The sequence below is a fragment of the Ailuropoda melanoleuca genome, chromosome 9 (genome assembly GCF_002007445.2).
Source record: "Ailuropoda melanoleuca isolate Jingjing chromosome 9, ASM200744v2, whole genome shotgun sequence".
Classification (NCBI taxonomy): Eukaryota; Metazoa; Chordata; class Mammalia; order Carnivora; family Ursidae; genus Ailuropoda; species Ailuropoda melanoleuca.
This window is the reverse complement of record NC_048226.1, coordinates 919,225-945,954: the sequence shown is the minus strand read 5'-3', so window position 1 is coordinate 945,954 and position 26,730 is coordinate 919,225. Positions and strand designations below refer to the sequence as shown.

Below are 26,730 nucleotides of genomic sequence, written 5' to 3'. Positions count from 1 at the left end.
ACAAAATCTCACTGCAAGAGATCTCATAATTTTTCAGTTTATTTTCGATTATATTTGGAGAGAGGCAGATTTTACATGAATAGCTTCAAACCAACCATTGTACGTTAACCAAATTTTACACAAGCCATTTGAAAAAAGATCTAAAAATGTGCTTAGTTATTGGTTTTATATAACGTTGATCAAGCACCAAGAGTGTGCTGACAGCTATACAGGACAAACATAGAAAAGACAATCCCTGCCTTCAAAAATACCATTCCTTGAGTCTCCCACGGAAAACGTCACCTTACATTTCACACCCTTTTATTCATAAGGCATAAATAAGGAAGTTTGTTGCATTTCTCACTGTTAATCAATAAATATCTAATACCCTTTCCCCCAATTATACTGACAATTACTAATATCTTTGCCTTTAAATACAAATTTCCATAGCACAATATACAGTATATGTTGATCTGGTATTCACACAACTGACCACAATATTCTTGCAGGTTGATTATAATATGAAGCATGTTGAATTTCAACATTCACAAATTTTTATACCACTTAACAGAATGCGGTGCTGTTAACTCTTATATTGGTCAAGTGTAAACAAAAACAGCACTGCTTGATTCCAATAAGGGTATCAGGACTCGGGGCACAGAGCGGGGAGTTTGCACATCTATGAAAGTAGCCTTGCAGGTCTCAGTCACACGGCCGCATGCCCTAAAATACTAACAGTTTATGATTGGCTAGTAATGGGTGGCAGAAATAGGATTTGCCTTACTGTATTTGCAGTCTGAAGAGGGGGCTAGTGGTGTGACACATCTGAAAACTGAGCTGGGAACCTTTTCGCTTTTCTGCAAGGCTGTGTTCAAAGCAGATCAGACTAGGAAAGAGGAAAAGAGCGATTCTGAATTTAGCCATGGGCTGAGGATATCAGATTTCAGCATCATCCCTTAAGCAACATTCTCTGATTGTTCATTTTATAAAAGCAAGAGAAATGAAGTTAATTTTGACAGTGGTGTGATTTTAGGCCTGGGCATAAGAAATTGTACTTGGTGTGAAAATGCCAGAGAGCATTGTAGAAGGTGGTGCCCAGCACAGAAGACTGGCCAGTCCACACGTCACCCACCGGGAGCTCACAGAAGCAGGAGATGAGAGGCAATGTGAGAGGGATGGGTAGAGGTCTCCTTCCCAGCCAGACTCTGCTCTTGCCCCGTTCTGCAAATACAGGGATACAGGAGTCTGGGGTCTGGGGAAAGAAGGCTGTCACAAGCTTGGGGTCAGTGGAGAGAAAAGACCCAACTGTGAACTTCACCTTCTCTAGATCCCAAGACGCCGAGCATCCATCAGCTTCAAGCCATGGCAAGGATCCATAACTTGGCACCACGCTCCATCCTATAAGGCTGGGGATAACCCATTCCCATAGGAAACCACTTGCCTTTGCGGCCACCTGGTTTCCCAGGGCATCAGCAGGTCTGGGTGTTTGTTTATCATGGGCAATGATGTCGAGTTGAGCTCTAAAGCTACGCTGGACTGAGCAAGACGAAATTTCTCTGCTCCCTCCTCAGATAGGAAAAGGGTAGAAGAAAATTCTACAGAGTCCCGTCTCTTCTGCACACAGGGTGGGGCTTACAAGCACGCTCCCCCCGTGGTCGCTAGACACATGGCTCAAGCAGGGCCCATTAGAACAGGGTCACCCAAGAGCAGTGGCAATAGTGGTTTGGTCCACGCCCCGTGGAGGACCAAGGGGAGGGCAAGGGGAGCAGTGGTTGGGATTGGACAAAGTTCTTCTTATCCTGGGTAAGTGCATCTCCACTTCTCTGCAAATCATAGAGCGAGAGCTTGGGAACTGCCTATCTCTGACGCTCTCCTGGTTGAATCTGTTGATAACAGGGACAGTGTATCACAGAGCCATACTGGCTGGCAGGAGAGCTGGTTAGGCAACTCCCAACTCTTACAGGTGCAAATCTAGCATCTCCTTTGGGATGAAAGAAACAACCTTATTTAGTGTACCCAACCCAGAACAGAGCACCAAAAGACTAAAATTCTGACAATAGACAATAATATATATATTTTTTTCATTTTCAATTATAAATCCTCAGTTCTTCATACTAAGGCTTAAGTTTCAGTCACCTAGTTGAACATCGATACATAAACTGGAGAATAGAAACAGTTAACATGAAGACCCCTAAAAATGAAGGCTCGCTACAGATGAAAGCACCCGTCCCTTACTTGTTCACAGCATGAAATGTTCTGACTACCCCGTGTGGGGAGCTATAGGATTAGACAGAGCAAACTAAGCATTACTCGAAGGCTTCTGGGATGGATGCTGGACTCCTATTGCTTTAAAATCTGAGATATGCCCCAAACCTCTCTTTCAGGAATTAATTTATTATACAGTCCAGAGCAATGAGTCTTGCTACCCACCTTGTTCTCAGAAGAATTAAGGTAGCTAGTACCTGTCAATCATTTTTCTTTGACCTGTAATAAGACATCAGAATCAAATGCTAAAAAGGATTCTTTCTGTCCAGTTGTGTCAAAGCACCATTCGACAGGTGGAAACAGAGGTCAAAGTCTGATCGAGTTACAACAGCTTCCTGTACGCTGGAGAAACCTTGCTCTCAAGTTATTTAACAGAGAAGACAATAACCCCAAATTAGGTATTTAGATAGACATACCGATAGATAGATAAACGGTTAAATAGAGGAATTTTTTTTTTTTTGCGCTGCTGACGAATATTCGGAACTCTGGAGATGGTGTCGCGGTGGCCAGGAGCACCTCGGCACCTTTCTCGTATTATCGACAAATGTGCCACATCCCGTGAAAGCCCCTGGACGCGGCCGGGACGAGGGGCGCACGGAAACCACAGTTTACAGTTAGAATGTCAAGTTCAGCCATCGTCTCTCCTCTTCGAGGCACAGGACACGTTCCAAGCTCTTCAACTCGTGGGTGAGAAGCAGAGTATCCAGTGTCACCAGGAGACAGAAGGCCAGAGAGTGGAACCACACACTGACGCAAGCATGCGAGACCCTTCGGGCGGCCGTGATTTTCGGAGACCGGCCTTACACTGCTGGCAAGCGGCTCTCCCCCTCACCTCGGCGTGGGGACAACAAGGTCTCCTGGCCTGAGTACCTTGGCCTAGTAAGCAGAGGGAGAACACGCCGTGCCATGCCTAACTGGGCAGTTCAGCTCCTTCCTGCCCTGCGCACAAGGAGGAAGGTCCAGAATGTTCCGTGAAAATCTGCAGTGAGGGTCGTAATGATGGCGGCAGGGCAAGGATGAGAAGTCAGTAGCCCTTGATGAAAGTCAACAGAGAAGTAATATCCTTTGAGGGCACGACACCTGTCACTTCACCTGCAATGGTCTGAGAACGTGAAGGAAAACAGAACTCGTCTTTTTTCCGTCTCGTCTTGCGATCTCCCTTCGTGTCCCCAAGCAGGCAGGTATCAAATATCTTCAGTTTAACATATTCCCCACCATGAAACTTCATTAAAATGGAAAGAATCCAATTATTATTATTATTATTATTATTTTTGCATGGAATTCAATTTGTGCCTAACGGTAGTCTGGTACGTTCTATTGGTAGGAAAAGATATTGCACTTCCCCAAATGCATCCGAGTGTCACTAAGTCGAAGCCAACAGGAGGGTAGATTTCTCTGGAGAATGCACACGTTCTGAAGAGCGTCTTCGCATGGGCAGAAAGCCTCCGTGACCCCATCCCTACTCCAGCGTGCTGTCGCCACAGCGCCCCGAGACCTCACCCCGGACAGCGGGGCGCCGGCCGTCATGGGCTGTGCGCCGGGCGGCCCGGGCTCATGATTTCATTGTGCAGATGGGCACAACGATCACGAGGATGACCGTGCACGCGGCGGCAGCGATCAGGGCGGCGATCTTGCAGACCTTGGCCCGTCTGAACTCGGCTTCCTTACGCTTCAGCAAGGAGTCGTAGCCTGGAGTATAAATGTCTTCCATCCAGTATTCTAAGTTGTTTGGGTTTAAAGATTCTTGCGTCTAGAAGTGAAGAGAAGATGTTAGAGACGCAGTAAAACCCTGGTTCCCGAAGCCCCCGAGCTGTCCGCAGCTGGCCGTCAGGGCTGACCGCGACGTCCACCGCCGAGCCGGGCTGCCGAGGCCCCGGGCTCCCACGCACCGCAGACGGCACCTGCCCTACCCTTGCTGCCCGTGCGCTAAAGGTCCTGACACGGGGAAACCACGGGTCTCCTCTCTGCGAGCAAGCAAATTAGGACCGAGACCAACAGGGCTGACCTTCAGGGCTTGTCACGCAGAGCAGGTGGCCCCGTGGCAGGAGGGGCAGCGCATGTCCCTGACCAATGTTCTCCCCAGCGGCCCCTAAGAGCAGAGCCATTGGAAGCCAGGCTGTCCTCTCGCTCTGATTCCCTTCCCAGTTCATCACCAAAGCCCCTACTGAAAAATCAAAGGCACCTCCCAGATAAGCAGTTCAAACAAAATATAAAATATTTCCATTTCAAACGTTTGTCTGAGCAGGTCAGGCCCCTGCTCAGAGTCAAGGTCTACAGAGCCGCGCAGGCCGTCACCACGCCCGGGGCTGCATCCCCAGGGGCAGAACCGCACTGACATCCGTCTCCTATCTCCCTGAGACGCATGCACTGTCTGCAAGAAAAGCGCCACATTTAACCCATCCTGCCCGCCGATCCCACTCCCCAGGGACAGTTACTGTGTCTTCCCATCACAAAGGCAGTATTCTCATTTTACCTGGCAAGCATTTAATAACATAGTGTCACATAAAACCAAACACATTGAAATTCCAAGTGAGGTCACCTCAATCTTTGAAACGCAAACAAAATATCCATTTTGAAGATTTTCTCGGCTTCTTTAATGCCCAAAACATGGGCACATTGAAGTCTCTCTCACACACGCAAGATCACAAAACAAATCCTTCAAAAACTCTTTTAAAACTGAGTTGTACCGTGTCATTGGGAGAATGCTGGTGATTCTAACGCTTGTTACTCATTGTCACCTGTCCTTCCAGAGGCTCCCCCTGTTCTTTCCTGCCGCGCTCCGTGCCCCCGGAGCCTGGTGCCCCGGACCCACCCAGGCGGGCCCGGTCTGAGGACGAGGGCCTCTCTCAGTTCCTACCAGGCACCTGCCCCAGAACCGTGGGTCTCATTGGATTGCAGAAACAGCCTCCTTCCCTCGGCCTCAGATCCCAGGGTGACAATGTCCTGTCACCGGAGCTGGTTCCCTAGGGGGTGCTCCCCAGGCTCTCACCCTGCCTGCTGCACTGTACCAGGCCGCTCTCTGACACTCTGCAATCACCCGTGGGGCATGTGTTCACCCGCTGCGGACGGGCCAGCCGGATGGGCAGCCTGCGGCCCCACGTCCACTTGCCTGTGAACAGCCCCCGGGCTGAGAATGGCCTCTACATTTTTAAATGGTTGGCAAAAATCAAAGAGGAATATTTCATGCTATGTGAACATTCTGTGAAATTCAGACCTTGCTGTCCGAGATAACGCTTCATGGAATCACAGCCACGCCCAGCCGTTCGCAGACGGTTGGGAGCCGTTTTCGGGAGGCAGTGGCAGAGTCTGGCAGCTGGGACAGACATCAGAGTCCTCAAGCCCTAGACTGGTCACCATCTGCCTTTGCAACCCCTGTTCTAGTACATTCTAGGCAGCACTGCGTAATGGCAAGGATGGGACTCAGGGGTCGCTAGAACCGCACCCCCAGACCCCCTTCCTCGCTGAGGCAGAACATTTACGGGCTCTTGTCATGTGCGGGGTGTGACGCAGCACCAGCCACCCCGACGCCGCCGTAAGCAACAGCACTCTCTCCGTACCGCAGTCCGTAAGCGCATGGGGCTCCGTCTTCGCGGGAGCCAGGCTACAGCGTCCTCTGATAGGTCCCGGAGCCACCGGCTCCCGCGTGTGGACGGACGCCCATCTGTTCGCTGGAGCCAGGGCTCCCTCCCCACCAAAGCTCTGCTCCCTGCAGCACTTGGGGTGTGTGGCCACAGCCACGAAAGCCCTTCAGCTATCTCAGGGACGCTAGACGGGACAGATGGATCCAGGCGGGGCATATTTGGCTGGGAGGCTGGTCCGCAGCGGCAGGGGGCCACCCGCAAGGGCTGGTGGAGCTGCTCCCTGCCACGCACCTTCAGGACGGGCTCTGGCCACGTGGGCTGCCCCAGCCCCGCTTCCTCCCGAGCTTGCCAAGGAGGCAAGCATGTGTACACCACACACCCGGTGTCTCCTTCCCTCTGCCTCAGACAGAAGGAAATCGGCTGCTTTTCATGCACGTACACTTTGTGGGCTGGGGGTCAGCCTGTGAGATGAACTTTTTCACAGTTTTTTTCAACGAGTGCAAGCTCTAGGGACAACAAATGGAGCAGTGACGCCAAGGTTTCCAGGGACACAGGCGACGGACCTTGTTGTGACCAGACTCTGGCAGTGAAAGCTCGGCCCACACCCTCCCTACGCCCTCGAGCAGGCCCCACGGACGGGGATTCACATGTGCCCACCAGGGGACCCCACAAAGACCGTCTGGATGCTGACGCTGCGGTCACACGACCTGAGCTTCTGGAGAGAGAGGAACACACATCAGGCCGCACCATCCAGCCTTCTCGTGCTCCCGACGCCGGCTCGACTCTGCAGCAGGGACCCTGGCCCGGCGGCCAACGCCACTCCCTCCTGTTCTGTTCTGAGCAGCTGGATACGTGATGCATTAGTGAGGGACGTCACCCACAGCTCTCTCACCTGAAGATCTACTTTGGTTTCTTGTTATGTCTTTACAAACACGGCACACTAACATCACGCATACCTGGAAACAGCCTCCTTCGTCCGCACGCTAAGAAGATGTTTCTCAATCCGCGACTCGTTCGGTTAATCTGACCCCTTCAAGGCCGCACACTAGTGGAACCCCTCTCACCCCTGGGGCCTGACGCCCACGGCACCCACAGCAAAGCCGCACACGGCCCACCTGCAGGGAATCCATCCCGGTCTAGCCAGCAGGACAAGGACAGGAGAGGCGGTGCACGCAGGAGGGGAGAGGGCTGGGGAGCTGGACTGACGATCTCAGCATCACCCGGAATCCGCCCCGGAAACCCCTTTCAGTGGCTACTGAACACCGGTACATTAAATAGCTTCTTTCCAAAATTCCTCACAAGGACTCTGCGACGTAGACAGTGCTGTGTGCCCGCTGGACAGGTGAGGGGATGGATGCACGGGTCGGGGCATGAATGTCCTGGGTCCCGTGGCAAGGGAGCCCTGGACCAGAGCCCGCGCCGTGGACACGTGACGTCTGTTCCCGCCACACCGCGCCCGCTCAGTCCCCTCTGCTTCGGGTCCAGGCCACCCTGCTGGCCTCTCTCCCACTGCCCCGAGTGACACGGTCATCCTGAGACCTGTAGGTCTGGCACCACCGGGGCTATGGCCCCACCGCCTACAGAGCTAACCCCGCAGGCGGGGACAGGGGCCACCCGGGCTCGCGGTGATGGGGAGACACAGGCAGAGGCGGTGAGAATGGGAGCAGGTGGAGCTGCCCCCCCACATACAAGGGGACCGAACCCCAACCCCACGTGTGCGGGACAGCACACATGCCCTCCGGCCACGACGGCGTTCACAGAGCTCCCGGGGGTGGCTCTTACCTGGGGGCTGCTCCGTATGGAAACATAGTCCATAGCTTGGCTCCCACAATTATGCTTATCCCACGTGCTACATGTGGAAGGAGAAATCAGCTCGTATCTCATTAAACAGTTTGGCTCAGGTCTTGTGAGCAAAGGCGAGAAGCTGCACTTAGTGCAGAACCTTAAAGGCGCTGTTAGCAAACCACGTGGCCGAAGTAAAGACATCAGTCAAATGTTGCCAAACATTTAAGCCAAATCACGCTCCCCTCGTTAAAATCTCTGCTCTGCGGCTTGTGACAGTTCAGAATTCCATGGTGGGGGCCCGGGGAGCTGAAGGGTGAGAGAGCAGGCTGGACCTGGCCATCCCGGGTCCTCGTGCCCCGGCCGGGGTGTGGCTGGGCTTCCGCCCCTCCCTCCCCCCATCCCCACCCCCGCCCCAGGGACAGCGCGAGACTCACCTGCAGGTCCAGGGCCGTCAGCTTGCCCTTGTCGCCCGCGTTCCTCGTGTACTCCTCGATGGTCCAGGAGGGCTGGCCCCGCTTCACCTCGGCCAGCTCGGTCAGCCGCATGTCCGTGTACAAAGGGTTGTTCTTCATGTGGGCTTTGAGGGACGTGGGGTAGGGGTGCGGGCTGAACACCTGCTCCACCAGGAAGCTGTCTTTGGGCTGCTTGGGCAGTCGGTGCTGGGGGGGGATGTCGTACTGTCTGTCCGCCTGCGGGGGGGGGCACAGAGAGGTCCAGACAGGCGGCACAGAGGCTGTGGGGTGTCACAGCGCACTGGGCAGCGTCCAGCTCTACAGCCCCGGGCCCTGTGGCCAGCCCACCAGGGGAACACACTTATTACATGCAGACACTAAGTATGCCTGTAGGGGGCATTCTCCGGGAACACTCGTGATGATGACAGCACTGACCTGAGCCTGCCCCTGACCAAACCCTCACACCATCACTGCCACCAACCACTGAAGCCACGCGCCTGATGCAAAAGAGGGAAAACAAGATCTCGAGCGGAGGGACGGAGGGGAGGGTGCCTAAGAGGGACGGCCTGCATGAGTGCGTGGTGAGCCATGCCGGGCAAGTGTGTGAGCATGAGCGTGCACTTGCACGGGGACCGGGCCAGCACGTGTCCACTGGCCTCTTTCCAACCCCTCGTGCCATCCACGGCTGCAGAAGGACAGAGCAGCCACCAGCACAGACATCGCTGATGCTTTGGGATCTTTTACTCTTTTCCCCCACTTTGGACACCGAAAACCTGCTGAGAGGCCCGTCTTCCAAGCTTCTCCTTCTTGGCACTGTTTGGGAACCCGGGCTCCCCGCGTGGCTCTGCGTGTCTGCAGCCCACACCGCCGTCACTCCCTCTCCGCCACCAGACCCTCCGGTCAGTCCCCTGACCTTCAGAATCAGGGAAGGGAACTGAGAAAGCAGCACGTGGAAACTGCCTCACTGAAACCCTGGGAGAATGACGAACAGCAGCCCCACGGGCCACCGACACGAGTCACCCACCACAGGGGACACGAGCCCCTGTGCGTGCGCTCACTCCGGACCTGCCAGGGGGAGGCCGGCTCTCAAGATGCACACACGCTCAAGCCAGCACGAAAAGAGCTGAACACACAGCGTGATGCACAACAGCGACAAAGCAAAGGAAGGGGCGTACGGGGAGCTGCTGTCCTCGGTGGCGGCTCCGGGAACCATTTCCACCTTTGTCTGGCTTTTCCTACCATTCGTCTATCGATCTTAGCATGAAAAGACTCCGACTTTCAAAGAGGAACACCGTGAATCCACGAGGCAGGGAAGGGACACCTGAGCCCGCGTGCTTGGAAGGCATCCCCGTTGCCTCCGCCTGCACCCCGCTATTTCAGAAGGCACAGGAAGCCATCCTTGGCAATGCCCGACTCTCCACCATGCTCCCCATTCCACGAGAATCTGGCCTCTGCCACCCATCCTGTATCCAGATCCCGTTTTCTCCCGTGGGCAGCCTGGCGGCATGCACTCCTCCGAGCTGGCGGGACAGACAACCTGCCTGTGCCGTCCTGCCTGTTCTAACACGGAAAGCCTGCCAAGTCTGGAAGGAGAGCCAGCACGTGGAGGGAAGGGCTTTCTCCTGACTCCTGTAACGCGCAGGGTGGGACACGCACCAGGGCTGCAGCAGCACGAGTGCCCAGGTTCGTGGGCGTGGGTGAAATTACCTCTTTGGACTTGCGATGCCAGTCCTTACTCTCCCCGGGGCCTCTGTCCTTGCTCCCCTCCTCCCCGAGGCCCGCACGACTGGTGTAGGTGACGGTGCGCCAGTCTCTGGGCGAGTTGGAGGTGCTGGCGATTTTGGACTCCGTGGCACTGTTCTCCTCCGTCAGGGACCTGGAGGACGGCCTGGTGAAGAGGTTCTTCTTTAAGGCCTGGACGCGAAGGCTCTCGCTGTTGCTCCCGCTGGCGTCCGAGCAGTACCAGTCGGCTGCGTTCTCCAGCTTGGGTCCCCGGGGGCCGTTGTGCGCACGGAACATCTGCGGAGAGGCACTCTCGTCGGACGGAGCCTCGCTTGTCAAGGAATTCAGGTCAATCTGCACGCTCACCTTTTCGGGCTGCTGCATCTTCTGATCCAACTTATTTAGCTTGCCCAGGACTTGGGAGATTTCCTCGCGGACCCCCGACAGTGATTCGAGCTTCCGTTCGATCTCACCGATCCTGAACACCAGTCTGCACACACTGGTCTTCAGCTCCTCTTCCGAGTGGTGGCTGTTCTCAGGCCGGTTGCCCTTTTCTCCTTTGCTGCCGGGGAGCCCGTTGGCGATTTTGGTGAGGTTGTGCTCGGGGGAACTGTCACCGTCTGACTTGTGAACCTGAGACAAGGACCCCGTGCTGTTGTAGCAGGAGGACTGCATCACCCCCGTGGAGCCACTGATACTCATGTCATCAAGAAATCGGAAGATGTCACTGATGTCATCGCTGACAATTTCCGAGTCGTCATCTGACTGCTTCATGGCGTGCCTGTCACCGTACTTGGTCTGCCCCGAGGCGCACAAATCTTTGCCCTTCTTGGGCTCTGGTGCGTGCTGCTCCGTCTGGGTGCCCACGCTGCTGGTGTCCGAGCTGAGCTGCCCACTGGTGCAGCTGATGCTCTTGTCTTTGAACTTTTTGACCGGCTCACGCTTCTCCAGGTCAACAGGGGATGAGAGCTCTTTAGGCTTGAGCCCGTTTGGTTTTGCGGAGTAGCCAACGGGAAGGATCGGCTGTTGGTCCTTCGGTGTGAGGTAAGTGGGGCGCCTGTCTGGGGTTGGGAAGTTGGGGCTCGGGCTGCTGGAATTTGGGTACCGCAGCTTCTCCTCGGAGGGATTTCTATTAAAAAAGGACCGTTCGAAGTCAGGGACTTCTTCAGTGTTCAGGCTCCAGCTTTTGGCCGGCCAGGGGTTCTGCTTGCCCGGCCTCCCCGGACAGCGCCTGGTGTCCTGCGTCCCCATTACCGGCGTGGGTCCAAAATACGTGGAGGCTTGAAGGTCGTCCAAGCTTTCATGCTTTGCCCGCCTTTTGTCGGGCACAGGGGAATACACAGGATTCAGGTACTGGCTGTTGTAGGGCATCTCAAAGCTGTGATTGAAGAAGGGAGTCTTGTGGGGCTCCTTCTGACCCTGGGGCTCCCCACGCTCGGCCTCTGCCTTGTTTGTGGGGCCAACCAATGTGGGGGACACGGCCATCAGATTGTGGAAATCCTCTTTAAAGATGTTCCTTTTCTGGACACAGGACTGGACCACAAACGGCTCCTCACTGGAAACGAAGGTCTCCTTGATGCCCTGGCTGATGGGCAGGGGGTCCTGATCCGAGATGGACTCGTTCTCGATGTTCATGGGGAAGTAGGTTCTCTGCATCTCGCAGGGCTGGGGGCTGGCAACGGAGTAGGGGGCCAGGGCCTGCAGCCGGTCCAGGGAGGCGGCTCTGCTCTTCAGCTCTTTGCTGACCCCCAGCAGGAAGTTGGGCTCAGAGGCGGGCACGAACTGCGGGCAGTCCTTGCGGCCCGCCTTCCGGCCCTGGGAGGACTGCCGGGTGGGGTAGCCCCGGTGGAAGGGCCTCTCGCTCAGCTCACGGTTCAGCGGCTCGCACGCAGCGGCAGCGCAGACCTCCGTGTCCGACCGGCACGACTCGAAGGACGCCTCCTTCTTGCGCACCTTCTGCCGGCCGCTGGGCAGCTTCTGCTTGGCGGCGCCCCCGCTCATTTGGAGCAGGTTGAATATCGTCACGATGTCCGCGGCCACCATGATCTTCTTGGACTGCTGGTTGTTCCCGGTGCATCTCATCTTGTCTTTGAAGAGCGTGGCTGGGAAGTGGGGGTCGAGACAAGCCGTGTCGAAGAGCGCGCTTCTCAGCTCGGCGAGCCGCGGCAGGTCAAGGCGGGCGCACAGGGACTTGCACAGATCCTGGTAGGACACGGCGCTTTGCTTGCTGCCCAGCTCCTCCAAGATGTTCATCAAGAAGAGGGAAGTGTCCTGGTGGGTCTCCATGACTTCGGATGTCAGAGGCTCACGGCCGACACAGAGTCTTCCAGTCCGTTCTACAGAGACAACGTCAAAAAGTGGAGGGAGGTCACAAACACCGGTGGGGTCGTGAGCCAAGCTTGTTACGAGCCACATAAAGACATGCAAGGAGAAGCTTCGTAACTGAAAAATGTATCGTCAGCTTTGATAATAGTTAGAACATACAACTTTGTAATTCCCTCCCAGGAATCGATGGCCATGATTTATGTATAAAGATGTTTGCTGTGATGGCATCTATCATCGGGAAAAAATAAAACATCCTGAATATCCAAATAACCAAGGAATGCATAAATAAAACATGCTATGGTACACAGCGACTTTCCACGAGCATTAAAATGATAGCAATGCCTGTCCTTACGATGGAATGTGAACCATCAATAAAAAGGAACAAACTGGGGCGTCTGAGTGGCTCAGTCGGTGAAGCGTCAGGTTTCGACTTAGGTCGTGATCTCAGGGTTGTGAGATCGAGCCCCCGGGGGGGGTGCTCTGTGCTCAGCCAGGAGTCTGCTGGAGATTCTCTCTCCCTCTGCTCCTGCCCCACCCCTGCTCGCTCTCTCTCGAATAAATAAATAAATAAGTCTTAAAAAAAAAAAAAAGGAACTAGCTTAGAAACAACGACGTGGATGGAGCCCACAGGCATCGCGCTCGAGCAAAAGAAGCCGGAGCCTCTGGCTGTGTGAGGTAAGGCGCCACTTTCATGACGTTCTGGAAAATACGCCCATGGCCCCGGGGGCTTCCCCAATGGTACGCATCTGTCAAGACTCATGGAACCGTGTGCTCACATGTGTGAGATTTACTGCATGAAAATTATACCTTCATTTAAAAATTACACATTGGAGACTTTTTAGGACACACACACACACACACACACACAAACCCATGCTACAATACTGACTGAAAAAAAGTGAAAATAAATGTTTTAAGCAAGAAGGTCTTAATTACAGAAAGTTATACATTCTTGGAAACGAAAATTAAAGAAAATAGTGTACCCTGAAATATTACCGGTGGTTATGTTTGGAGGGTAAATACGGATTTTTCCTGAAGAGTAATCTCTGTTCCTCAGTATTTTATGATGCAAATTTTCAAACATACAGCAAAGCTGAAAGAATTTCATAGCAAATACGCATATACCCGCCATCTGGACTGTACCACTAACATTTTACGGTATTTGGTTCCTCACATATCTATCTGTCTACCCTTCATCAAGCCATCTTATTTTTTTAATGCACTTTGAAGTAAAGTGCAGACACCCCAATATTTCATCATGCATATCATTAACCCAAGGTCAATAATTGCCCATAGTTTTCCTTTGAATATCAGACCCTCATGCACAAATCTTAAGTGCACATTTGCCGAAGCCTCGATAAATGGGCATGTCTGCGCAGTAACCAAAACCCCTGGAAAGATCCAGAACGTTCCCAGTGCCCCTTCCCATTCACCCTGTGTTCTTATGTGTTACGAGTACTGTTATGTGCTCTTTACAACTTCCCAACCTTTCTAAAATTCCCACACCCACTATTTGTAATCCCCACACAGTAATAACGATAAGCCTTACTTCGAAATGGAAGGGAACACTAGGTGAACCCATCCTGACAGAAAAGTTAAACACGCCAAACCAAAGTTCCACAACGCGTCATACACGAGAGCGAGTAGAGCCCATCGATACGTGTGGACCGTGTCTGAGATTTACCAGGAAACGTGGAAGCCCACGGCAGCACCTCCCTTGTCACAGCTGCTTGGAAAGGTGCCCCAATGGGCTGAGCTGCTGATTCTGAGGTCAGCTCAGCCCGTTTCCAATGGGAATGGCGTCTTTTCTCTGGGCTAGGTTTTGGTGGCTCCTGGCAATGGGTTCTCTGTCCCTCCTGAGGGCAGAGCTCCCCAGGAGCTCCTGGCTCACACATGTGCTCTCCCACACGTGTCTGCAGGGACACTCAGAGACCGCGGTGTGGGCTTTCCCATGCGGAAGAGACAACAACCCCGAGGGGTCCTGTTCCCACGCAGAGCAAGTCCCCAGCCAGCACTCCCAGCCCACCGAGCCCGCCCCATGAAAGCTTCTGGTTTAAGGTGGGGACAGCCTGTGTGCAAGAGTGTCAAGTAAATAAGTGGGCGCAGAAATAGGAGTGGAGGCGAATTACTGTACAGAGGAAGGACGAGCTGTGCGGGGGCCAGTGGGAGACCCACTGTCTCCTGAGCACCTGCTATGCGCCGGGCTACAGGTAACTGCGCCCCAGCCTGCAAAGGGAGGCACCGCCACGCTTCTGTCTGTTCGGAAGAACACAGTCTGACACACGCACAGAGACACGCTCACACAGACTCACAGAGACACACTCACATGCTCAGACACACACATTCACACAGACACACACACAGAGACATGCTCACACACTCACACACACACTCAACACACACAGAGACACGGAGACACACTCATATGCTCAGACATACACACACAGACACACAGACTCACACACACAGACACAGAGACACACACTCACACAGACTCACACACACAGAGTCACACACTCGACACACACAGAGACACACAGAGACACACTCACATGCTCAGACACACACACAGTCACACACTCGACACACATAGAGACACACGAAGACACACTCATATGCTCAGACACACACACACTCACACACACACAGAGACACACTCATTGCTCAGCATCTCCAGACACTCTCAGTTTCCCACCACGGAAAACTCTGTCCTGGACCCTCACAAACTGAGTTCCTGCCTCCATCTGGAGTTCACACCACCAGACGGGAAACAAGTTGGCTGTGGAGCTCATCATTCGTCCTTTTTCTAAAAAGCAGGAGTTCATAACCCAATGCCCTGAGGAAGCTCTGAAGGCCAGAGGTCAGAACAGATGGGGTGTCCCCCCAACGCATCACCCCCCACACAGCCTGGACACCACCCCGTGCACCTGCCCCAGGTCTCCTGCAGGACTCTGCCGGCACACAGCCCTCCACACACCCGAGCACCAGGGTGAACATGACGCTGTGCTTGCACAACTGGGAGCCCGTGGCCATCGGGGTCGGGGTCAGGGGCAGGGCAGGACCACAGCCAGGACTCAGACTAAGCCCCTCCGGGAAAACTGAGCCCACGGCCATAATTTTTCAAAGGCACATGGAGCTCGTGGCAGAATCAGCCCAGGACGCAGGGCTCCTGCCCCCCAGCATGTTCACAAGTGTCCAGTTGTGACCATCAGGAGTCAGAGAGGCATAAGCAAGGAGCCGGGGGCCTGGCCTCGGTGGGGTGAGTTCCAGCCATGGCGAAAGGGGCAAGCCGGCTTCGAGGAGGACGAGGAGGCCATCGTCAAGGGCCACAAGGACTGAGGCGGAGGCTGCCGGCCTGGGGAGGGGCCAGAGCAGGGGCTCCAGGCGGAGAAGAGGGGCGCAAGGGGCAGTGGGGCAGGGTCTGTTTGCCGAGGATGGAGGGTGGGGTGGGGGTGCGCGAGCACGCGATGCCGGGCTGCCAGGTGGCATCTGGACCTGACTGTGGGCAGTGGAGCTGAGAACACCCCTGCGGGCTGGGGTGGGCACTCAGCCCACGGGATGCACAGACGGACACACGCTGTCTTCCCCCGGAACACCACCGCATCGGCATAGCCTGCTCCAGGCTCCCTGCCTCCCGTCCAAGGCTGTCTCCAGTCTGTGGCTCTGGGGAGGGCAGAACCCCGATGCCTGACGTTTTTCCCACCCCCTCCCAGCATCTCTCTCAGGTCCCACTCTGGCCGTGATGCACGTTGTTGCTGTCTGGTCCGCGAGGCCATAGCCTTACGCATTTTTCAGAGCTCATAGTGTTGACATGTGATGTTGACCGAGACAGAGCAGAAGAAAGGGAGGTTCACTCTGGGGCCACAGCTCACAGGGTTGCCGCGTGAAGCTCTGGACAGAAGTCAGCTGTCTGGACTCCACAAACTGCCTTACAGATTTCATCCTCCCTTCCGCCAACAACCGTCAAATCTGCTGGGAACGAATGATACAAACCTTCAATCAGATTAGCAAACCTCCGTTAGGAAGTGTTCTTATTCAGGCTTTCCCACACGCCGTCATATACTGATTGTTCAGAAGCCAAACTGGCGGGCCGCAAGGGCACGTGGACGCGCTCTCCCTTCACGTGCGTGGAGAGCACACTGCAGAACAGTTCCCTGCAGCCTCTGTGACTCCTGCCTGAGTGCTGGCCTGCCTGTGGCTTTGCTGCTGCGATCCAGTGCAACTGTGGACTCGGGGCACCTGTCACAGGGAGGCATTATGTGAGGGATCTGAAACGTGCGCTCGGGAAATTCTCCATCTCCTTGTATCATCTGTAACAAAATGTCAAACTGAAAGGAGACCCTTTCTCTTCCAGAGGAGCTTTCCTCCACAAAATCTGCTGGAGGGCGGCGAGAAGTCAGGGGGGGCTGCCCTTCTGTGTGCCCAGACGTGTCCCCCACCCCGAGCTCAGCCCTGGTGCAAAGCCCTTGACTAAGAAGCCGGGACATTATGAAGCAATTTCCAGGTCTGATGAGAAGGCAAGCATAGAAAATGTGAAAAACCTTCCATTATGAACACCTACAAATGCTGGATAAAATACATTTTTTTAAAAAAAATGTGCAACTGGGTTTGGGAGAGAGCCAGAAATGCCCAGGTGCCAAAAAGAGAGAAGGGATTGAAAATCCCAGGGTGGGCAAGAGCGTTGGTAACGTGGCTGCTGTGGGGGATGGGGGGCAGGTGGTTCCCACTGAGTTAGGAGGGAAGAGGCCTCCACCAGATGGCGAGTGGGAACATGATGTCTGTCTGGAGCTGGGACCCCTGAAGGACTATTCTCTAACTCTGTGTGAAAATATGAAATAGAGAAAAACTCTGCTCGTGAGCTCAGGAAACAGGGAAACCTGTCAGCCTCTGGGTTAAACAGAGTAAAAGGTTACTCCTTAAAATGTAAAGCAGGCCAATGCCTTAAATGCTTTGGAGCCAAAATTTATCTTGCCACAAGGTTCAAGAACTCCTAAGCTAAGATATTAATATGATATTAGTACCATGCTGGTGATATCCCTGGATGCAAGCAAAACAAATGCAAAATGCTCTGGACAATCGATGGTGCCCTGCAGAGATAAATCACACACACTAACACTGAATAATATTTTAAGAAAATTACAACACACAAGAGGAAATATTCAACAGGGAGTAAGAGTCATCAGACAGAAAATAATCAGAACCATTAGGACTTTAAGAACTTCACAAAATGGGATAGCAATCTTCAGGACTTTGCAAAATGGCATGGCAATCTTAAAAAAGCTGTAAGTGTATTTTGAATAAGTAAAGATATTTTAAAATCTTTGGAAATCCAAATAAAAGAAGACATTGTGAAAAAAGAACACGGAGACCTGGAAAAGTACCCCTAGAAATTAAAAATAGTCACTGAACTAAAAATCACAATAGACAGATCAAATAACTTATTAGCATAAGCAACAAGAAAAAAATAGTGAACTGGAAGACAGATCTAAGGGAATCTATCAGCATGCAGCACAGAGGAATACAAAGATTTTAAAAATGTGAAACCAGGGTTAAAAGACATAGAGCATAGAAGTTTCAACAAATGCCTAACAAGAATTCCAGGAGAGATAGAGAGGATGGTGTAAAGTTAATAATCAAAGTAACAATGTCTAGAAATGTTTGAGAATTGAAAACATGAATCCTCAGATTCAAAGAGAGACTGCAAATAAGGTCTATAAAAATAAATTTACCCCCAATAACAAAGCACACCGCACTGAGACTGAAGAACACCAGAAACAGAGAAAAAGCCTTAAAACGGTTGAGGCGGTGTGTCAATTTCATCTGTCCCACATCCGGTGTTCGGTGCGTGGCCATCCCCATAACCCTAGGAAGGGAATGCTCCTTCACCAGTGCGGCGAAGAGCAGGCGATAGGAACACAAGGGGTGGCAAGTAGAACATGAACTTTCACCTATTCTTTCCTTTAAAAAAAAAAGCAGGGAAGCAAAAATGATCAATACGAACTCCTATGTAATCTCAGTGATAGATGGACATCTCTTAGGTTGTGTTCAGTCCTTTTATTCACTTTTAAATATATGTACTAATTGAAAGGTAAAGTACATTTTAAAAACTAGAAAAACAAGTTCCCACTTAGACCTGCCAAAAATGGAACCAAAAGAAAAGAAAAATTTGAGTAGGCTCCACACCCAGTGTGGAACCCGACGTGGGACTTGAACTCAAGACCCTGAGGTCAAGAACTGAGCTGAGATCAAGAGTCAGACACTCAACCAACTGAGCCACCCAGGCGCCCCCAAAAGAAAATTTTTATAAATGAGGCTGTCAATGTAAGTAACTAAGAAAACCGACAAGACAGTGTTTGGCTGTTGTTCATGCTTCCTTGTTTTTGCATTTTTATGGTGAGAGGGCCTGTGTGCAGGAGGGAACGCTGTCAAGTTATTTGCTTTGAGATGCTTGGTTAAGTGTTCTGGTAAAATGGCAATCTATTTGGATAGCCAAATATTAAAACTTACTACAAAGCTCCTGTAATTGTAACTCGACGGATAAGTCACTGGAGAATAGAAAGACAAGAAGCGGACTCAGATGTAGGTCAGGACTAAATATGTGATGGAGGCAGCCTTTCGAGTCAATGAGAAAACAATGGTTTATTCAGTAGGACAGCAATGCGTCAATAGTTAAGTATTATTGGAATAACTGGTTAACCGATCAGTAAAAAAATTAAGTTAGCTCTCAGTCCTTGCCATACACAAAAGGAAATTATGGATGAAATAAAAAGAAGGAAATTTTAGTCAGGATTTAGATAATGCGAGGTCATGTAAGCAGCTTCCATACAAGATTCCAGAAGTTGAAATCATGGAGAAAAAGACTGATCAGCTGGGATAAATGGAAATGACTTAGTTATGATGCCAAAAATGCCACGAAAATTGAGAAAAATAAAACTGGAATGCAGAAGCTTTTGGCATCTTTTTGAAAGCTCTAAATACTAATTGGAAAGAAGGAGCAGCCCAAAAGAAAAAATAGTGAATTAACAAAGAAAGGCAACGAAAATAACGCACATCATAATAAGTAAAGCAAACTAAAACAGCAAACTGACTACCTTACAATTTGTAAAATCTAAAGAAGCATTTTAAATGATATTTTCTTTATGAGGTGGAGAAGCGGTACAGGGCATGGGCTTTTTGCCTGCTGGCGTGGTCACGGTCACGGCTCGTACCGCTGTCACGTAGGGGGTGGGGCATGTGGGAAAGAAGGCACCCCGTGTATCGTTGGAGAGGTACACACCTGTGTGACTCTTACAGGAAGTAATCAGCAGTAAAATTTAAAATAAAACTTTACACCTCAAATTAAAATACACAAATTTTTAAATAAATCCATACTTCGAAGTATTTCTCCAAAGGAAATCATCCGATATGTGTAAAAAGAAAAAAAATGCTAAAAATACATTCTCCTCGATGTTGCTTATAAGAAGAAAGTATCACCAATAAACTTTGTATCCAACTGGTCATGTAAGATTGTAGCACATCAATATGCCGAAATAATAAATCATGTTGCAAGTATGTATTTATTGACACGTTTAATATTAATGGCATATTCTTAAGTAAAAAAGCATGCTATTAAATGGTATATTGTGATGTGATATAAAATTGTCTCTATAGTAACACCTTCTATATACCGAAACTAGTATTAATTGTCCCCGGGTGCTTTTTTCCTCCTTTTATTTCAGGTCTGTCTTACTTAAATGTTCTGAATATCTCATTTTCTAATGAAAAATAAAAAGGAAAAGATTTGCAGGCAGATCCCAGCAATGGGAATTGGGAAGTAAATTATCACCTCTGATCTTCGGCTTTCTCATCTAGAAAAGGAAGCTATCGCTTCCTCCTCCTGGGATCAGTAAGAGGTCAAATGAGACAGCCTTTTCTTCCTTCCAAAGATACTCGTTTTGTAACTGGCATGTGCCGGGCACTACGTTAGCTGGTGGAAATACAGCAGGATACAGGGCAGACCAAAACAAGACAAAACCGCCTCAGCAAGCTTATAGTCTAAGTGGGGGGATAGATAATGACCAAAATAAACAAAACGTGTTGTATAGCAGAGGTACAGTGTTACGGAGAAAAAGAGAGGAGGAAGAAAGAACAGGGCAGATGGGGGTTGCAATTTTAAATAAGATGGTCAGAGAAGTCCTCAGAGGAAAGGCTGCATTTGAATGAAGTCCCCGGGTATGTATGAAACAAACCACGTGCCTACTTTCCTTCCATGAGGAGGATGTCAAGAGTCCAAGGTGGAGGGAACAGCTAGTGCAAAGGTCCTGGGGCAGAAGCATAAGTGGCATGTTTGGCTGGCTATGGAGGCACTTTATAAAATATGGTATGCAAAGAAATATGATATATTAGTATATTATCTCTGATATAATATTTAGCCCCAAAATGATTACTTTTTTATCAAAATGTCTCCAAAAATACCTTCTGAACACTCAGGCATCACTTGTGTCTCATTTAAGGGCAAAATATTAATAACGAGTAGGAGGTCCCATAACTTCCCCTCTCCCACCTGAAATCATCTGCAGTCCAGCCTCCTCCCTCTGACCTTCCAGGAAGAGGTGAGGCCCCGGACCAGATGATGGTGGTAGAATGGAGACATACAGACAGACAGCATTTGGTGGGCTGGGGGGCAGGGAAGCCAAAATGTTGCCTCCAGTACAAGAATCCCCCAGTTCATTTCTTACCTAGGAATGTTTTTCCAACCCTCTCTCCATATACTCCCTGCATACACTTTCTATGTTTTGTTTTAATTTGTGTTAACTACTTGTTTTCACTCCAGCAATAAATCTAAACGCACATCCCGGATCCCATGTGTGACCACCTGACAACTGGGTCTAGCTCCGTGATTTCCAAGCCTCATGTGCGTTTGCAATGGTGTTGAACTTTTGCTGCTGTGTTTCCCAAACTGGGTTCCATGGCTCAGTTTCAAGAGGGTAGAGTTCTCGGGTTCGAGAAACCCTGACCAAGGCGAAGATCCATGTAGGTTCTCCACAAGTCGGACAAAGCTATGCCTCTGGTCCTGGTCCCCATACTTTGGTGGCAAATACGGATCATCTCAGATGTTGTCCTGTATTAGCTTCTTCCTGCTGCTGTAACACCACCCAGACCTGCCCTCTGAGAGTGCCAGAGGCCACAAGTCCACGGCGGGCTTCACGGGGCTAAAACCCAGGTATCGGCAGGGCGGCGTTCCTCCCAGGGCCTCTAGGGAACAATCCATTTCCTTGCGCTCTTTGGCTCCTGGACGCGGCTTCCTCGACTCTCGGCCCGTCCCTCCCACTCCAAAGCCAGCAGTTCCATGGCTCCCCCCTCTGCTCCAGTGCTCAGGGCTCCCTCTGCAAGTCTCCTGCCTTCTCCTCCCCCTTTACGGGCTGTTGGGATGACCCCCGGCCACCAGATGGCCAGGATAATACCCTTCTCAAGGTCCTATCTTCATCATGTCTGCAAAGCCCCTTCTGCCATGTAAGGTAACGTGGTCAGAGGTTCTGGGGACTGGCCCGTGGGCACACTTGGGGGCTGTTCCTTGCTGGGCCTCCCACCGGGGCCTTGACCAGGGGGCCTGAGTCCCCAGCCCCCTGAACACGCGGAGGGAGGGAAGGCTCATGCCCTCCACTTTCTCATGTGTACAGTAGACATCCCTGGAAGCCCGCTGTCCTTCTCCGAAGGCAAATGCTTTGCCCTAATTGATAAAATACAACCTNCTGGGCCTCCCACCGGGGCCTTGACCAGGGGGCCTGAGTCCCCAGCCCCCTGAGCACGCGGAGGGAGGGAAGGCTCATGCCCTCCACTTTCTCATGTGTAGACATCCCTGGAAGCCCGCTGTCCTTCTCCGAAGGCAAATGCTTTGCCCTAATTGATAAAATACAACCTAAAACAGAGTGGGAGCCTCTTACTGACTGGCGACGAGGGGAGTGAGGGTATTGCTGGCAATGTGAAGAAGGACTGTCCTGGGCAGCAAGCCTGAAACCCATCCCAAACCCTGGAAACGTGGCCGGCCACGCGGCCTCGTCCCGCTCCCCATTCCTGGAGCTCACGGCACCCCTGACCCAAGCCGTGGGGCGTGGTGGCCCCCGGGAGAAGAGAGCCTCTCCCCTCCCTGAGGGGCCCAGGGGCTGGGCAGAAGCCGAGGCCCTTGTTAAGGGCAGTCCTCTGAGGATTTGCAGGTGGCTCCTGCCGCCAGCCCCCCCACGGCCCGCGGCGGCCACCGCCTCCTTCCCGTTGGTGGCATGTGGCTGCAAGGCACATCCCGTGACTCACAGTGTCGGCTCAAACCCGGGTTCCCCCTCCTCAGGCAACTCGCCACAGCACTTGTAAAATGTGGGGTAAACCCGGGCTCGGTTCCCAACCCAGACATTCCAACTGGGCAAAGTCTGGACCTCCATATTCATGAAGACCCCCAGGAGGCTCTGGGAGGGCTGGCAGCTGCTTGGGAATTCTGCACGAGTCACACCTTGGTGCCGATGACCCGCGGCTCTTCTTTAAATAATTCCTGATCGGCTCACGTGCTTGTCAAGTAGAGCTGCCCTCTCCGGGCGTGGAGAACGCAGTCCCCTCCCTCAGCCTGGATCCGAGAGCTTCCCGGTGGCCAGGCCAGGCAGCGGACTCAGCCCGAGCTCGCGCGGGGACTGAATCACGGTCCTTCCTTCCTGGGGCCGCTGGAGAGTCAGGCCTTCCGCATCCCTGCAGAGCCTTGTGAGTCATGCGGCGGCCCTTCCTTCCCTCCCCCACCCGACAGCGCGCACCGAGCCACCCAGCCTGAGCCAGCCGCCGTGCCAGTCCCAGGACAACGCGATGACGGATGCCGTCCCATCCCTCCAGGGTCTCCCAGCCCAGCCGGAGAGGCAGACCAGCAGACGGGCTGTTAGCACAGAGCAGTACGTGCCCCGACAGCGATGGGGACGGAGAGGAAGAGCCCACAGCCACCCTCTGTCCGCCCCACCCAGAGTCCCCTCACTGCCCACCCCACCCTCTGTCCGCCCCACCCAGAGTCCCCTCACTGTCCACCCACTCACTGCCCACTCCACGTCCACTCTCTACCCCCCACACACTGAGGAATGACTTCTCACTTTCTCAGCTCCCTACGCCGCCCGCTCCTTGTGTCTCTGGGTGGGCTTCTCGGCGCTTCCGACGCCCAGTGGCTTCCACGACCCCTGCCACCCTCGGTACTCACAGGACCCCCACCAATCCCTACCAGTCCGTTGACCTTCTTGGTTTATTTTCTCAGCTCTTCACCGAGGTCTCTTCGAGTAACCAGAACACTTGCATGTTTAGCTCCCTGCGGGAAACTTTCCGTCCTCGAAATCCCAGTGCGCCCAGAGGCTCCATGCGGACGTCCCTGCCCATCAGCTGCGGGAGGCTGCGCCGGCTCCCCAGCGCAGAGCGGGAACCGCAGGAGGGAAGGACGCAGCAGACGGGACACACGCGGGGGAAGCCGCTCAAGGCAAAGGGGACGCTGGGGGCTCAGGCCAGGGGAAAGGCTGTCAGGAGAGTTCTCGTTAGTGGAGGGCACACACTAACGAACTCCCAGAGCACCAGAAAAACCAAGCAGTGAGCACATCCAACAGCTCATGCTCTCAGGATGGTATTCGACGATGCCCACGCATGTGGTCCCCTTGGCGGGAGCTTTCTACTCTGGATGAAGAAGGACACGTCAGCTGGTCGCAGCCATATGACCCTGGCCTTTCAGCCCATCCCAGACTCCCTTAGCTTGGACTCCAAGATCACACAGCAGTGATCTCCCGGAGCGGTGAAGACATTGATCAGATTCACCTTCTTCCCCCTCAACCATGACACCAGCATTTTACGGCTTACGCACAGGCTTTCGGTCATCGTGGGTCCCTCTGGGTATATCACCAGCTGAGCTCTCCAACGGGCGATCGACGACTACATCCTCAGTGCGGTGACCACCCCCCGGGGCCGACCCCCACGAAGCCTGTCTCAGCAACTCACGGGCCCTCCTGGCGGGTTCTGATCCCAAGCCGACAGGAGCCCACGCCCTGTGCGGGCTGCACCTGTCGGCAGGCTCTGCTGCGGTGACAAACAGCCCCCACACCCCAACGGTTTACTTCTTCTCCGAGTACACGTCCCCCATGAGTAAGCCGGGGTCTGTGGTCCGCATCACCTTTGATCCGGGACTCAGACTGAGCGAGCAGACGCCTTCTAGAATTTTCACTATCACGGAGCAGAGGGGAAGGGAGAACATGGTGAGGCACCCTCCAAGTCTTCAAGCTCCCCGACTGACTTCTCTAGCCAAGCAAGGCACGTAGGCAGGAAAAGGCAACTCTGCGTGGGCCCAGAGAGCAAGAGTCAGAATATTTCCACACGGAGTCGATAACCACACATATACTGCTTATCACCTCTCGGAGATAGCCTGTTCCTCGGTGCAGTATCATAATTTTAAACTCTATATGTAGTGGTCATTCAGATAACCAAAATACGTATTTCTCAAATATATGTGCCTTCATCCACAGATCCTGAAAATGCTTCAGAGCCGTAAAAGTGAAATGGGTGTCTTATTACTGATAAAGGTGACTTGCGACCCTCCCCGAGGGCTGGGGCCGGCTGCCGGGACGGCCAACCGTGTATTTAGAAGGTTGGAACTTCTGGTCTCACCCCCGTCTCCAGGGAGGGGACAGTGGCTACAGCTGGCGTCACCGGCCAACGCCCTAGTCAGTCATGACCATGTAATGAAGCCTCCGTAAAAGCCCGAGAGGAGAGCTCTCCGGCCCTTTTCCAGAGAGCTCCCACGTCCGAGGAACCAGGACGTCTCCACGTTCCCCCACACAGGGCCCCCAGCTCTGAGAGGACCGAAGCCCCTTCGTTCGGGACCTTGCCCTACACGCTTCTTCCCCGGGCAGTTGACTCACAGCCTTTAACAAACTGGCCAATGTGCAGTGTTCCTGTGAGCCGTTTCAGCAAACTAATTGACCCTGAGGAGAAGGCGGCTGGAACCCCGATCTGCGGCCAGTTACCGATCTGAAGTGCAGGTAACAAGCCGGGGCTCACAGCGGGGATGGGAAGTGGGGGAGCGTGGGGACCGTTGTTGCGGGACTGAGCTCTGAGGCTGTGGGATCTGATGCTGTCTCTAGTCGCTACCGTCAGAAGTGAACTGAATGCAGGTGTCCGGGAACCGCGCGCTCGTGTGTGTCTGTGGAGGACCCCACCTCCCAGGCTGGAACTCTAAAAAGCCTCTTGAATAATTCCAACTACATTAAAGGCTTTCTTACAATGAGCCAGGCAGTGTCCTACACTCTGGAGACACAGCAACAAATACATCCAAGCCCCGCCCTCCTACGGTTCACACGGTGGCGGAGCAAAGCCATCCATCAGTCATCGTTCGGCCAGAATAACTCCTCATCTCCTCGTCCACCAGCAAGGACCTGCGGAGCCCCCACTGACCCGTGGGGCACAGGGCTAGACTCGGGACACGCAGGGCTGCCTGGTCAGGGTCCTCAGGGCTTACGTTGTGGGGACACGGCTAGCCATGCAGGAGGAGCGGGCGCCAGGGAAACACTCGGAGTCCAGAACGGGGTAACTGCAGTATTTTGTTTCAAACACTCAGAGAGGAAACACGCCATGTTCTAGAGAGCAGCCTTCAGGGGTCCTCCCGCTGTGTCCTGGGAGCCACCAGCGGTTCCAGAAGGCGCTTCTGGAGTCACGCTAGGAGCGAGCAGGTTGCTCCCCGATCCCCAATCTATTCCATATACTTAACTGTCATGTAAGATTTAATTTTAAAAGAGAAGGGGGGGATTAATGATCTGATGTGCTCTTATTTCATACATGTGAAAATCAACATGCAGGAGAGCTCAGAACTGCTCAAGGTCATACGAGGGGTTTGAAGCGTTCCTGAGACGGGCCCTTAACCGCCTCCGCTTGTCTCTAAACTCCACAGCGCTCCTCCTTTTCTTTTTTTTTTTTTTTTTTACTTTCAGTGGACATTGAGTCTGCAGGTAAGCTCCAAAATCTAGGATCCAAATGTCAGTGGGGAAAGCTCATCAGTGGGCCTTTAGCAACAGATTTGCCAAGGACTGTGGAAGCTGCTCCCAGCCGGCTTGCGAATGCCCACCAGCCCGGGCGGGAGCAGCGAGCAGGGCCTTCCCCTTCCGTCTCCTGGCCCTCACGTGTCTGCCCTGCAGGCACAAAGCCATCCCTGCAACACTGGCTTCTGTTCCCCGTTTGTCAAGACTCGACACAGGGCTGATTTCGGGAATCCTGCGGGAGAAAACCCCCAGACCAGCCCTGCATGCTGTGGAGAAAGGCAGGACAGACAGCCAAAGCTCAGGGGAGCACAAATGCTTCGGAGGGAGAAGCAGAGAGTTAATAAATACAAAGGCTTTCAGAAGCTGGAAAGTCTCATCAACGTTGCCTCTAACACTAGCCAGGGAACAAGACGTTATACATGTAAAGCTCGGAAAGAACATACCTCCAACTAGGAACTCGTTGTCTGTCTTCCGAGTATTAAGTGCTGTACCACACTTCCTCACCAAACTCATCAGAAATGCAAATAAACTGTTGGATCTCTTCTTTCCCTGGAAACTGGTATTTATGTTCACAGAGTCCCAGATCTATACAAGCTCAGACACACACAATAA

The 26,730-nt window shown here is 52.8% G+C and overlaps 1 protein-coding gene across 6 annotated transcripts; it reads right to left on the bottom strand.

The window, feature by feature from the left end:
* Positions 1–27: 27 nt before the first annotated feature.
* MINAR1 (membrane integral NOTCH2 associated receptor 1) lies at positions 28–26,730 on the bottom strand. Of its 6 annotated transcripts, none has more exons than XM_019803531.2 (4): positions 26,562–26,730; positions 9,770–12,120; positions 8,045–8,299; positions 28–3,994 (listed from the first exon to the last, which is right to left on the bottom strand). In XM_019803531.2, the coding sequence occupies exons 1-4, from the start codon at positions 26,629–26,631 to the stop codon at positions 3,797–3,799; spliced, it is 2,874 nt and encodes a 957-aa protein (XP_019659090.2). In that variant the 5' UTR covers positions 26,632–26,730; the 3' UTR covers positions 28–3,796. The 6 variants fall into 6 exon arrangements, 4 of the variants coding, with proteins under 4 accessions (XP_019659090.2, XP_019659091.1, XP_019659089.1 ...); XM_019803532.2 differs by lacking the exon at positions 26,562–26,730 and adding an exon at positions 16,103–16,418; XM_019803530.2 differs by lacking the exon at positions 26,562–26,730 and having other exon boundaries at positions 9,770–10,081; positions 10,151–12,488.